Raw genomic sequence first — 15,472 nt, forward strand, 5'->3', positions numbered from 1 at the left:
AATGACTGCTTTCTCTAAAACTGGTGAAGGGATGCTATCTCTTTCCTGACAAGGAGCCCAGGTTTTCCATTTTTTCAGACCCTTTCTTGGATTCTAAAGTGAAGAAACACAAACACTAATAATTTTGTTTGTCTTTCTCTACAAATGTGTTACTACTGTACCCCTTAAATCTTTGAGTTTTGCAAAGAATACCTCTATGTGTGGGAGGAAGCCAGTGAAATTTTACAGATATATAGCAACCATTTTAAAAACTGTAGTATCTAGTATTCAAAAATTGCAGTCCAAAATAACAGTGCTCCATTTCTTTTCTACATTCCACTTAATGACAGTGTGCCCCTTTTATATTCCAAATTGAAAATGAATCATGGATTTACAACTAATGGGATATGAAGTAAAGTTCAAGAGGCAAGGAAAATAAATAATTAGAAGAAAATATTCAAGGATCATATTCCTCACCTGCATCCCTACTTTCTTCCACACCTTCCCTCAAAATTTCCTTTTTATCTGGGAAAGGGTAAAAATGATTAAGAAAGCAGTGAAACAAAAGGTTATATTGGTCTTTTCTCTTTTTCTTTTCTTCATAGCTTTTAAATAATTTTAATATTTTTTTCACTGTTATGTCCAAAATCAGGGCTGTAAACTCACAAATTCAACTCTTCTCTCTAAAAGAATATTAATGTTTTACAAGAAGACGTATATTGCCCTCCCCATAGGTGCTTTTTTCAGTTTTGTGGAAGCTTTCTTGTAAAAGGTATTAAACAAATTCCAGTGTTAACTTACTGGAAATATTAGTTATGCCTTTCAAAATTTGTAATAGGAACCCTTTTATTGTTCTGTATTATTGTGGTGATTAGTGTATCTAAATGATAAAATATGCTTAATAATTATATTTTGATCATTAGTTTAGTTTAATTACTATAGGAAACATATTTCTCATAAATCTAGCCTGACTTTCTTTAGGAAATGTTTCTTACTTGTCGTTGCTAAACCATCAATCTCACATTTCTTCAGGCTTCATCAAGCATCATTTATTTTATGTTGTCTTAGCTTTTCCATTTTGGGAAAATGAAATCATAATATATTACACAAAAAAGTTTGTAGTTTTTAGAAGAGGGTGATTAGAATGTTCTGTTCATTCTTTATTTTGACGTTTCACAGGATCTTACCAGTACAATGTTCCAGAATCTTTGCCTGTGGCATCAGTTGTAGCCAGAATTAAAGCTATTGATGCAGATATAGGTGTTAATGCAGAAATGGAATACAAAATAGTGGATGGTGATGGGTTGGAGATTTTCAAGATATCTGCTGACAAAGACACACAGGAAGGAATCATTACAATACGAAAGGTAATGTTTCCATTGTTATTTTTATTCCATAAGGGTGATGGCATGAACTATCAGACCACAATATCTGCTTTGATGCAAAGATGTGACACACTAAATGTCTCACAGACACATTGCTATTTTAATTTATATTTAAGTCTCAAATTCTTGTGGAAATTTGAATGACATTTTCAATAGTCCCTGTTAATTCTATTCAACTGGTAAAAATATTACAATGTTCTAAAATCATGTGCCAATTTGACCACTTTCAAATGTGTGCATTTGAATACTCACAAAGAGAGAGAAATGCTCCTTTCTAGATTATTCCACTAATAGAAACTTAAATTCAACCCAAAGTCATTTTATGCAAGATGACTACTAAATTCATTACATATGAAAACAATAATCATACAGTTTGAAGAAACAAAGTGATGAAATCTTGCTGCATTAGTAATTACTTTGTTTAAAAATAAACAATAATTTTGAATTGAGAAATTTGTAGTAAAAGTGCATGGGAATCTTTATTCAATTATAATCCATCTTTTACAGGAAATCACAGATAAAATAGCAGTAAAATAGAAAATATTATTTCTTTACATTGACATATTTAAATTACTCCCAACCATCATGGATTAAATGTGGGTACTTTTATCCTTACCTCTTTTATATGTTTCAAATGTTAAATTATGACATATGTTTGATTTTAGGCAAATGGGCAAAACATTTTTTCAATTATTTCCAGTGACTATTTGCTGTTTAAGCTAATGTGTAACAATGTTTGTGCAAAATTTTTAATAAGTAGTATAGGCCAAGGATATGTAATGTTTTTCCTTGTTGTCTAAAATAGAAGGAATGCAGTAAAGTACACATCTGCTCAAGGATTTCAAAGAATTTACAAAAACAATATGGTAATATTTTAGAATTTGAAAGCATATAGAAAACATTTTTATTCATTTCACAAATCTCTTTTATACATCTTACTGTACATGTTATAAATAATTGAAATTATGAAATCAATACCAGAAAACTTAAAGGATATACACAATTTTTCATTCATTTTAAGTTGCACTTGTATTAAGTATGTGTTTGTGCTAGCATGGAGTAAAACACATGTAGGTGCATTTGAGTGGGCCTGTGTTTGTGCCTTCCATGCTGATATGTGGAGATTAGAGACAATGATCAAGATTAGCTCTTTCCTTTTTCTATGTGGATTCAAACTCAGGCTCTAGGTTTGTTATTAGGAACCTATACCCTCTAAGAAATCTTACAATCCAGAACTCTTAATTTTTAAATTTTAAAGTCTCCAATATTTTTTAAAAATATTAAAATTGCAGAAGAAACTAGGTAGAAACCATGACACATTAAAGAATTGAGTCAATGAAATGAACTTCAAAGGAAAACACTGTTCTAATATTCAACAAAGAAACTTCCTTTATATGGGGCTGTCTTTCAATATCTGTCAGAACAATTTAAAGTTACTGAGTCACATACTCTTTCTGGATCTTTGCATAAATGTCATTAAGGTATTATTCATTCCCTTTAAAATATGAGAACATTAATGTCTCACAATGGATGAAATGGCTATGAAATAAATTGTAGAAAATTTCAAAGAAGTTGCTGAAGATATTGTTTTACTATATTAAATCCGTAAAAAATAATGTTAAAAAAAGAAACACACTATCTAAATTTTTCAAAACCTTTTCACAACTTTATGACAAAAATAATTATATAAAATGAAATCTTATAATTGTCAAATAGTTAATGCATCCTATGCATTTTAGTCCAGTGGAAAAAAATCTGAAATATATATATATATATATATATATATATATATATATATATATATATATATATACTTTATAGTCCACTCTATTTCTTAGAAAAGGAATTGATACAAGTGTACAAATAACTCATGAAAATTATGCTTCACGAGTTTTGACTTATTTTGGGTGTAGAGCACTAACATTTAATAAAAAGTTATCTTTCTCTGACTAAAAAATTAAAAATTTAAAATGTTTGAATTCCTTCTAAATATTTTTATTTCCTTCTAAAATTCTCTTTATTAATTCTTTCCAACACTAATAAATTCTTACTTATGTTAATTGAGAAATCTTTACTTGTGCAAATAACCTGAAAGATTTTCTTCATCGATTTACTTATTATCCAGCAATTTATCATTAATGTATCAATAAGATACTTTATGCAAAGCTACCTAATTTTCTTAGATTTGTATTTAGCTAAATATATGATTAAAATTATTATTATTTTTTATTTTTTTTTAAATTTACTTATTCATTTATTTATAAAAAATTCCACTTCCTTTCCTCCTCCAAACACCCTCCCACTCCCCCCACTCCCTCTCCTCCTTCCTGTCCAGACCTAAGAGCAGTCAGGGTTTCCTGCCCTGTGGGAAGTTCAAATTCCTCCCCCCTCCCTCCAGGTCTAGGAAGCTGAGCATTCAAACAGACCGAGTCCCAAAAAGCCAGTACATGCAGACAAAACAAGATCCAGTGCCATTGTCAAAGGCTTCTCAGTCAGCTCACATGTCAGCCACATTCAGAGAATCCGGTTTGTTCACATGCTTGTTCAGTGCCAGTCCAGCTGGCCTTGGTGAGCTCTCATTCAATCAGTCCCCTTGTATCAGTGGGTGAATGCACCCCTCGCGGTCCTGACTTCCTTGTTCATGTTCTCGCTCCTTCTGCTCCTCATTTGGACCTTGGGGGCTCAGTACAGTGTTCCAGTGTGGGCCTCTGTCTCTATCTCCATCCATTGTTGGATGAAGGTTCCCTCTGATCCTGCCTTCCTTGCTCACGTTCACCCTCCTTCTGCTTCTCATTTGGACCTAGGGAGCTAAGTCCAGTGTTCCAATGTGAGTCTCTGTCTCTATCTCCATCCATCGCCAAATGAAGGTTCTATAGTGATATGCAAAATATTCATCAGTATGGTTATGGGCCAAGGCCAGTTCAGACACCCTCTCCTCTGCTGCCCAGGGACCTCTCCTTGGACCTGGGAACCCCTCTAGAATCAAGACTCTTGCCAACCCTAAAATGGCTCCCTTAGTTGAGATATATACTTCCCTGCTCCCATATCCATCCTTTCTCCCTCCCGACATCCCATTCCCTGAAGCTATCCCCAATCCTCCCCTTCTCCCTTCTCTCTAACCATCTTCCCTTACTTCCAACCCCTCCCCCCCCCCGCCGTACACCCAAGTTTGCCTAGCAATCTTGTCTACTTCGAATATCCAGGAGGAAAACTATATGATTTTCTTCAGGTTCACCTTCTTACTTAGCTTCTCTAGTATCACAAATTATAGACTCAAAGACCTTTAATTATGGCTAGATCCACTTATGAGTGAGTACATACCATATTCATCTTTTCGGGTCTGGCTTACCCCACTCAGTAATGCGTTTTCTATTTCCATCCATTTGCATGCAAAATTCAAGATGTCATTGTTTTTTACTGCTGAGTAAAACTCTAATGTGCATATGTTCCACACCTTCTTTAACCACTCTTCTATTGAGGGGCACCTAGGTTGTTTCAAGGATCTGGCTATTACAAATAGTGGAGCTATGAACATAGTTGAGCAAATGCTTTTGTAGTAGGATAGGGCATCTCTTGGGGTATATTCCCAAGAGTGGAATTGCTGGGTCCTGAGGGAGGTTGACTCCCAGTTTCCAGAGAAACCGCCACACTGATTTCCACAGTGGCTGCACAGATTTGCATTAATGCCAGCAATGGATGACTGTTCCCTTCACTCCACATCCTTTCCAGCATAGGCTATCATTGGCATTTTTGAGTTTAGCTATTCTGACAGGTGTAAGATGGTATATTAAAGTTGTTTTGATTTGCATTTCCCTGATCGTTAAGGAGGTTGAGCATGACCTTAAGTGTCTTTTGGCCATTCGAAGTTCTTCTGCTGTGAATTCTTTGTTCAGTTCAGTACCCCATTTTTTAATTGGGTTAATTAGAGTTTTAGTGTCTAGTTTCTTGAGTTCTTTGTATATTTTGGAGATCAGACCTTTGTCTGATGAGGGGTTGGTGAAGATCTTCTCCCAGTCAGAAGGTAGCCTTTTTGTCTTACAGACAGTGTCCTTTGCTTTACAGAAGCTTCTCAGCTTCAGGAGGTCCCATTTATTCATTGGTTCTCTTATTGTCTGTGTTACTGGAGTTCTGCTTAGGAAGTGGTCTCCTGTGCCTGTATCTTGTAGACTACATCCCACTTTCTCTTCTTTCAGGTTCAAAGTGGTCATATTAATATTGATGTCTTTAATCCATTTGGACTTGAGTTTTGTGCATGGTGATAGATATGGATCTACTTTCATTCTTCTACAGGTTGACATCCAGTTATGCCAGCACCATTTGTTAAAAATGCTATCCTTCTTCCATTGCATATCTTTAGCTCCCTTGTAGAAAATCAGGTGTTCATAGGTTTGTGGGTTAATATCCGGGTCTTCTATTCGATTTCAAAGGTCAACTTCTCTGTTCTTATGCCAATACCAAGCTGTTTTCAATACTGTAGCTCTGTAATAGGGTTTGAAGTCAGGGATGGTAATGCCTCCAGAAGTTCCTAAATTGTATAAGTGTGTTTTGGCTATCCTGGATTTTTTGTTTTGCCATATAAACTTGATTATTGTTCTCTCAAGGTCTGTGAAGAATTTTGTTGGGATTTTGATGGGGATTGCATTGAATCTATAGGCTGCTTTTGGTAGAATTGCCATTTTTACTATGTTGATTCTCCCAATCCAAGAGCAAGGGAGATCTTTCTATTTTCTGGTATTCTCCTCAATTTCTTTCTTCAAAGACTTAACGCTCTTGTCAAATAGGTCTTTCACTTCCTTGGCTAGAGTTACCCCAAGATATTTTATGCTTTTTGTGGCTATCATGAAAGATGATGTTTTTCTGATTTCCCTCTCTGCTTCTTTATCCTTTGTGTATAGGAGGGCCACTGATTTTTTGGAGTTGATCTTGTATCCTGCCACATTACTAAAGGCGTTTATCAGCTGTAGGAGTTCTTTGGTAGAGTATTTGGGGTCGCTTATGTACAATATCATATCATCTGCAAATAACGAAAGTTTAACTTCATCCTTTCTAATTCAAATCCCCTTGATCTCCTTATTTTTTTTATTGCTATTGCTAGAACTTCAAGCACTATATTGAAGAGTTATGGAGAGAGTGTACAGCCTTGTCGTGTTCCTGATTTTATTGGAATGGCTTTGAGTTTCTCTCCATTCAGTTTGATGTTAGCTGTCGGCTTGCTGTAAATAGCTTTTATTATGTTTAGGTATGATCCTTGTATCCCCAATCGCTCCATCACATTTATCATAAAGAGGCATTGAGTTTTGTCTAATGCTTTTTCAGCATCCAATGTTTTTTTTTTCAGTTTATTTATATGATGGATTATATTGATAGATTTGCATATGTTGAACCAGCCCTGCATCTCTGGGATGAAGCCTACTTGATCATAATGGATAATTTTTCTAATGTGTTCTTGGATTCAGTTTGCCAGGATTTTATTGAGTATTTTTGCATTGATGTTCATGAGTGAGATTGGACTGTAATTCTCTTTCTTGGTTGTGTCTTTGTGTGGTTTTGATATCAGGATAACTGTAGCTTCATAAAAAGAGTTTGGCAATGACTTTTCTGTTTCTATGTTGTGAAATACATTAAGGAGTATAGGTATTAGCTCTTATTGGAAGTTCTGGTAGAATTCTGCATTGAAACCATCTGTTCCTGGGCTTTTTTTGGTAGGGAGATTTTTGATAACAGCCTCTAATTCTTCATGACTGACAGGTCTATTTAGATTGTTCACCTGGTCTTGGTTCAACATTGGTATAAGGTACCTATCTAAAAGAATGTCCATTTCTTTAACATTTTCCAATTTTGTGATATCCAGGCTTTTGTAGTAAGATCTAATGATTCTCTGAATTTCCTCTGTGTCTGTTGTTATGTCCCCCTTTTCATTTCTGATCTTATTAATTTGCATGTTCTCTCTCTGCCGATTGATTAGTTTGGATAAGCGTTTGTTGATCTTGTTGATTTGCTCCAAGAACCAGTTTTTTTTTTTGTTTCATGTATACTTTGGATTGTTTTCTGTGTTTCTATTCTGTTGATTTCAGCCCTCAGTTTGATTATTTCCAGTATTCTACTCCTCCTGGGTGAATCAGCTTCTTTTTTTCTAGAGCTTCCAGGTGAGCTGTTAAGTCTCCAATGTGTGCTTTCTCCGTTTTCTTTAATTGGACCTTATTGCTATGAACTTTCCTCTTAGCACTGCTCTCATACTGTCCCATAGGATTGAGTATGTTGTATCTTTATTTTCAATAATTCAAGGAAGACTTTACTTTCTTTCTTTATTTCTTCCTTGACCCAGGGTTGATTCAGTAGTTGACTGTTCAGCTTCCATAAGTTTGTTTGCTTCCTGGGGGTAGCATTGTTGTTGAATTCTAACTTTAATCCACGGTGATCTGACAAGACACAGGTGGTTACTAATATTTTCTTGTATCTGTGGAAGTTTGCTTTGTTACCGAGTATGTGGTCAATTTTTGAGAAGGTTCCATGAGCTGCAGAGAAGAAGGTATATTCTTTCCTATTTGGGTAGAATGTTCTATAGATGTCTGTTAAGTCCATTTGATTCAATACCTCCAATAATTCTCTTATTTCTCTGTTAGGTTTCTGTCTGATTGACCTGTCCGTTGGTGAGAGAGGTGTGTTGAAGTCTCCTACTATTATTGTGTGTGGTTTGATGACTGCCTTGAGTTCTAGAAGTGTTTCTTTTACATAAGTGGGTTCCTTTATATTAGGGGCACAGGTATTCAGGATTGAGACTTCCTCCTGATGAATTGTTCCTGTTATGGGTATGAAATGTTCATCTCCATCTCTTCTGATTGATTTTAGTTTGAAGTCAATTTTGTTGGAAATTAGAATGGCCACATCTGCTTGTTTCTTAGGTCCGTTTGCTTGAAAAACCTTTTCCCAACCCTTTACTCTGAGTAGATGTCTGTCTTTGTGGTTGAGGTGTGTTTCTTGTAAGCAGCAGAATGTTGGATCCTGTTTTCGTATCCAATCTCTAAGTCTGTGTCTTTTTATAGGTGAGTTGAGTCCATTGATGTTAAGTGATATTAATGACCAGTAGTTGTTGACTCCGGATATTTTCCCTTTTTTTGGGGGGGGGGTAGTAGAGTTTGTGTGTTTCCCTTCTTTGAGTTGTGCTTGTGAAGGGTCGCTAGATGTCTGAGTTATTGTAGGCAGTATTGGCAGTGTTGGATTCCTTGGGTTGTGATTTTCCTTCTAATACTTTCTGTAAGGCTGGATTAATGGCTATGTATTGTTTAAATTTCTTTTTATCCTGGAATATTTTGTTTTCTCCATTGATAGTGAATGGTATCTTGACTGGGTATAATAGTCTGTGCTGGCATTCATGTTCTCTTAGTTTCTGCAGTACCTCTATTCAGTACCTTCTGGCTTTCATGGTTTCCTTAGAGAAGTCTGGTGTAAGTCTGGTAGGTTTACCTTTATAAGTTACTTGAACTTTTTCCTTTGCAGCTCTTAATACTCTTTCTTTAATCTGAATGTTTTGTGTTTTGATTATTATATGGCGAGGGGATTTTTTTTTTTGATCCAGTCTATTTGGTGTTCTGTATGCTTCTTGAACCTTCATAGGAATATCGTTCTTTAGGTTGGGAAAGTTTTCTTCTATAATTTTGTTGAATATATATTTTGGGCCTTTGGTCTGCAATTCTTCTCCTTCTTCTACCCCTATTATTCTTAGATTTTTTTTATTGTGTCCCACATTTCCTGAACGTTTTCTGATGAGAATTTGTTGAATTTGCTGTTTTCTTTGGTCAGAGCGTTTATTTTCTCCATGGTGCCTTCAGAATCTGAGATTCGTTCTTCTATCTCTTGTATTCTATTGGTTATGCTTGTTTCTGAAGTCTCTGTTTGTTACCTAGATTTTCCATAGCCAGCCGCCCCTCGGTGTGTGTTTTCTTCATTGTCTCCATTTCAGTTGTCAATTCTTGAACTGTTTCCATTACCTGTTTGATTGTTTTTTCTTGGTTTCCCAATGTTTCATTTATGGATTTACTCTTTTATTCATACTTTTTTTTATACTTCTCTTCCATTTCTTTATTCATTTCTTCAATCTTTTTGTTATACTTTTCTTCCATTTTTTACAGCAGATTTTCACCTCCTGTTTAAATTACTCTATTATTTTCATATAGTTCTGCTTAGAGTCAATTTCTTCTATTTCTTCTCGAATAGGGTGTCCAATTCTTCTAGTTTCGTGATCCCTGGATTCTGGTGATATCATGTTGCCTTTCAGGTTGTTGGAGGAATTCTTGCATTGGTGTGTGCCCATCTCTTCCTCTGTGGATGGAACTCCTCAGCAGTGAAGTAGGGATAGTTGGTATTCCAAGAACTCAGGAGACAAAAGGGCGGCAGTGGGGGCAGGGTAGAGTCCAGTGGAACACTGAAGACCCTACCGCAGAGGCTGGGTGGTGTGGGCTGTGCTCATTTCTGGGACACTCAGCCCCGGATAGCCCAGACTCACCCCTCTGGTTGGAACTCCTCAGCACTGAAATAGGAACCCCTGGTATTCCAAGGACACAGGAGACAAAAGGGTGACAGTGGAGCCAAGTAAGTATACAGTGGAACTCTGAAGACCCTGCCACAGAAGCTGGACAGGGGCTGTCTATGATTAAAATCATTGGTAATTAAAACCAAGTTTTTTTTTTTCTCTCTCAGTTCCTAATGTATAATTTATTGCTAGCTAGAGGGGTGGCAGTCTCCAGTCAGCACAGGGTATGCAAAAAAGTCCATAAATGTGGTAGTGCTTAGGAACAATTCTTATCTGTTTGAGAGCTAGACCTTTTCTATCTCAGGGAAAAGTAAGGAAATAATCACCCTTTCTGATAGCAACTTTCTCTTCTACTTCATCTTAAAGAATGCTCTCTTTTGCTCTTCTACATAGCTGTACGCATCTGACTCTGCACAGCCTCTACATATCTAATTTGACTCCCTTTCTCCCACTGTCTTCTTCATAGCTGTACAGAGCCTCTCTCACAGCCAATCCCTAGACAATTATATATTTTCAGGTCCACACTCATTCTCAGAATATAAGACAAGTCACGCAATATTTCTCACATTAGAGAGGTGACACTGACTGACAGTGAGTAACACTTAGCCTTGCAAGGAACCAATGTGTTTAGGGTTCTGAGAGTTCTGAGACAAAATATAAAATGCTACTTGGCTGAGCTTTCAGCCTATATTATAAACTGAGGCTGGGACCACATGCAAAAAGTCAACTGCTGATAAGGTTATATCTACTAAAGTTGCCTCAAGCTCCAAAAATGGATCAAAAATAACCACCTGGGAAAGTGCCCTAATGTATTTGTCTCTAGGGGGAACAAGATATTTATTTCCATGGGCAACCAGGTTACTTTGAATTTGTTCTGAAGTCTAAACTTAGCTGTCTTTGTGACACTATTATTTTTGTATGTCCGTCTGAATAATGAAAAATATCTTAGTGCCATTTCTATTCAAGAAAATTAAACAAGCATAAATTATCTTCCTGGCCATCCACAGTTGTATGTGTGCTCAAAAGATGGTTACAAACTGCTTAATGGTATGACATAGACCCATTGTATTCCTGAAAATGGGGCAATGTACATGTTTCTCAGATGCAGTGAACCACACTGCCATGCTGGGCTTCTTGGGGCAAGCAAACAGTGTCATATTTCCCCTAGGAATAGTGCAGCTTAAGTTTTTAAGAAGTGCTTAGCATTTTAAGAAGTACTCCTGAACAGTAAAGAATTACAGATGCACAATAAGACAGATTCAGACATAAAAGACCGCTAAATGGGTCACAGTATTGAATAAATCTACATAGACTTGGGAGAGAGAAAAAAAAGGGTTGATTGATTTGGAAAAGAAGCAAATGGTTTATAAAATATGAAAAAAGTCTTTAAGGAGTCAGAGTCCAGGGAGTCATAGATTAAAGAAATAAAAATAATAAGCCATGTAAAGATGGATTGTACACAGAGAGTCTGGATTATGTATACTATCAGGTTTTCTTTGAGATTTTTCACCGCAGATAGACATTTGATTCTGGGGACTGCTAAGCTAAACCAACATATATAGACAGTCCAAAATCCCCTAAAAGGTTGCCTTGAACACCCGTCAAAAAATTACTTCCCCTAATAAACAACAGGAAGCAGTTTGGAAAAGAACTATGCCCATATTCCCACATATTGTCTATAAATGTTTGTTTACATTTACAGGGGGATGAGCTATAGAGATTTGCATTGGTAAAGATCTTGGTTTATTGATACAAGTTTAAGGTCAATAATGTTATGTTATGTATATATATTTCTGCTCTTCATTAAGGTATTTTGTCTGTACAGCTCATTTAAAAATATAATCTATAATTAAGAAATATAGGTTAATATATTTATAATAATAAAGCTTGTAGACATGTTAGTTAGATTTTCTAGATGTACAGAGATGTTTTTCAGATGGATAGGCATTCTTTAAATCTTACAGAGACCTTCAGAATACGGCATTTAAAATGTTTAAGAATTTAGAACTTTTCATGACAATGAGACACATCTGCTCCTGGCAACACCAATTTCTTCAAGCAGAAGATGGAGATCGAAGGGGCTGCTTATGGAGTTTGTTAGCCATTTGGGCAAGAAACAGCTCTTGCCTGGACTGTTTAATGAGACAAGCAGAGACTACAGAGAAATGGCTGCTGAACTTGCCTAAAGTTAATATGGTCCTTTAGGTTTTCTGCTTCATGAAAGAGTCTGCCAGACATTGTACAGGACACAGAAGAACGAGACTGACAAACTGCAAATATAGACAGAACTGTCTTTGAAATTTCCTGCTTCATGGAAAAGTCTGATGGATACTACGGGCCTGTAGGTTTAAGATGGTTACCCCAATGATACAGAAGAACTTTGGGTGACTGGCCACGCAGTGAGTTGTCTCTGTGAACTCTAGAGTTTTGCAAATGGCTTACAATGTACATCCTGGTAACTTAGGTAATACTGTATCTTTCTGGAGTCTTTGATGGAGTTGAGGAGTGTATAGTTATATTTATAATTTTTCTTAGATATGATAAAAGATAAAGTTGATATAAATATTTTAACTGTACTTGTTGATTGATACCTGTTTTGTTATATGTAATTTTACTATATTAAAGAGAGAACATTCCTTTTTGTTTAAACAGAAAAGTTAAGGTGATGTGGGATTCCCCTCTGTATGCTGTGAAAACCATTGATTAATAAAGAATTGTCTTGGCCTGTGATAGAGCAGACAAGTAGATCTAGTCGAGGAAGGCTAAATTGAATGCTGGGAGAAACGAGGCAGAGTCAGGAAGAAGCCATGGAACCACTGCCAGAGACAGACTTTGCTAGTCGGCCACAACCACGTGGTGATGCACAGATTAATGAAAAGTTAATTTAAGATGTAAGTATATAGCCAATAAGAAGCTAGAGCTAATGGACCAAGCAGTGATTTAAACTATATAGTTTCTGTGATTATTCTGGGGCTGAGCACCTGGCAACCAACAAGTAGACTCTTTCCCTACAACACCTATAAGTTTTATAAATATCAATCCAAAACCCATTAAAAATGCAATCCAAGTTTTTGTGTGAAAGGTAAATACCTCAAATATTAAAAACTTATGCTTCACACTTGCTTAGTTTCTTCCCTTCTTCATGCAGTTTACTGAGATATACTGAGGGATTTTCTTGTTGCATATCAATTTAATTTTTATTTCCAAAAGTTTTCATTTTCAAATGACTTTCTGAATGACTCGCTTATTTATACAAGGTGAATAAATTCTATATTTAAAATAATTAAATTATTTATTAATATTAACTTATTCAAAATAATTTATTCATTAGAAAACTGCCTAATTATACTTTCTTTGGTAAAACTTGGTTAACAATGTGGTCCGTAGAGTGATGTGATTTGTTCTTTTCTTCTTTCTGTTGTTTTTCAAGACAGAATTTCTCTGTAGCATTGGGGCCTGTCCTGGAACAAGCTCTTGTAGATCATGCTGGACTCAAATTCACAGAGAAGTGCCTGCCTCTGCATCCCAAATACTTGGATTAATGACATATACCGCCACCCGCCTGGCTTGTTCTTTTTTTCTTTAAACAGTAACAAAGGGATTAAAATTTTCCTATATATCTAGTTTCTTTATTAGAAAATAAATGAACAAATGTGTGCTTACTCATGCTTCCCAAATAATCAGAATTACTCTAAAAACTCAGATGCTCCAATTTTGTAAATACGTCAATTTCTACATTGTCTTTACCTCAGTGAGTGTGGTCATTCCCTAAGACTTTGGGTAAGGTCTAAGAACATTTTGGATGGTACTCAATTGCTTACTCTGATCAAAGCTCTCAAAAAATTTGAATGTACTTTATAAAGACGTAGCTGTGCTCCATGCTGTGTTAAAACCACATCCATTATCTCAGCATTCGTGAGACTGAGAAGGAATAATTGTGAATTTGAGGACACCTTGAGCTGTGAAGATAGTTCCTTTCCCAATTCTTTGTAATAGTTACATTTTCCTTTCCTGTAATAAAAAAAAATCATGGCATAAACAAATTAAAAAATAGAATGTTTATTTTTCTTTATAGGGTGTGGTTCATCATGATGGCAGTAGATTGAGGAGTTTGATCATTTCGAAGAGGCAGGAATCAGGGACTAATGACTGCTAGTATACTCTTTGCCTAAATCTCAGATACCTACTCATGGAACAATGCCTCCTGCCAGAGTTAAGGTGGAGTTTCCCATATTAATGACAGCAATACTCAGTTTTTCTCATAGGCTAACTTATCTCTCACAGACATATTCAGTAGTTTCTCTAATATAACCTAGATTTTGTCAGTTTGACAATTAAGCATCCCTGGTTAACTTGAAATTCTAGCATGTCATATTTAAGTCATTACCTTCTGTCTTAACAGACTCATGGCTATTTCATAGTACAAAACACATTCAATACAACATCCAAAGTCCCCATAATCTTTTAAAGTTCCAAGATAGTTTCATGATCAAAAGTCCAAGTTACTTCTCAGACTAAAGGCAATATCTAAAATGTGAGTTCCTATATAATAAAATAGTAATATTAATAATAAAGTAATAATAGTAGTAATAATAATGTTACACAGTTTCAATATTAAATGGCATAAGCATAAAAAATCTACTTAAGAAATAAGGAATGGGAGTATAAGAAGGAAAGTGCAAATCATAGCAATAATTAATCTCAACAGGGAAAACACTGAATCCAGAAGCTCCATGTAAGACATCTAGGACTAATATGAAATATATAATACATAATTTAGATGGATTGGATAGTCATACCTGTACATCACAGATGCTCACAGCACATATACCCACTCTTTGTCTGAGTTCACTTTATATGTGTAGTATTTCTGGCATTTTTAATATCATAGGGTCTCTGTTATAAGTCTTCACTTCTCAGATTTGCTATGTTCTTTTTAAATGGTCAATTGTAGAGATACTGTCCTTATTATAAACTCCATGACCCTCTAAATCTTGAATGTTTCATGCCTGAACAAACAGTACCACATGGTCAATACTGTCAGTTTGAGATGCACAATTCTTGTTAATCTTCGAGTAATCTTTCTTTAAGAAGTTGCTTTACATAAAGCAGGTACCCTTTTGGTATTCACAGTTTAGGTGCTTACCATTCAAACGAACTTGTGTATTCACAAATTGTAGCCTTAGATGAAAGAGTTATTGTCCTCAAGGCATCTTTCCTGCTACTCTATGCAAAATAGGAGGTCTGCTTGTAAAAGTTACAAACTCTTTTAAGTGAGTCTCTTGGCTAAAACATTTTTTTTCTCTAGAAACTCTACATGTATTTTTCCTTTTTGTTGCACTTTTCCCTTAAAAACTGGATAAGAGTGGTGACTAATCCATAACAATGCCACATAATAAATCCTTTGTTGCCTTGATATTTTCTAAGAAAAAATTATTTGATTACTTTAAATTTAAATTTACTAATGTTCTCAGAACTTGGGGGAATGCCTATAAATGATTCGGCATTGACAGGGCATTGAAAAAAATAAGAAGTTCTCAGAGAAAAGAAAGGGAAAGCAGCTAAGTTCTTTGCCAGA

General features: G+C 35.5%; 1 protein-coding gene across 3 annotated transcripts in view; it reads left to right on the forward strand.

The window, feature by feature from the left end:
* The window catches only part of Cdh7 (cadherin 7), a 184,266-nt gene that overhangs the window by 90,907 nt on the left and 77,887 nt on the right, over positions 1-15,472 (forward strand). For all 3 annotated transcript variants that reach the window (XM_048443885.3, XM_048443887.3, XM_048443884.3), the window contains exon 6: positions 1,159-1,346. In XM_048443885.3, coding sequence (XP_048299842.2) covers positions 1,159-1,346 — 188 coding nt within the window. The remainder of the gene's footprint in view (positions 1-1,158; positions 1,347-15,472) is intronic.

This window comes from Myodes glareolus, chromosome 5 (genome assembly GCF_982192425.1).
Source record: "Myodes glareolus chromosome 5, mMyoGla1.1, whole genome shotgun sequence".
NCBI lineage: Eukaryota > Metazoa > Chordata > Mammalia > Rodentia > Cricetidae > Myodes > Myodes glareolus.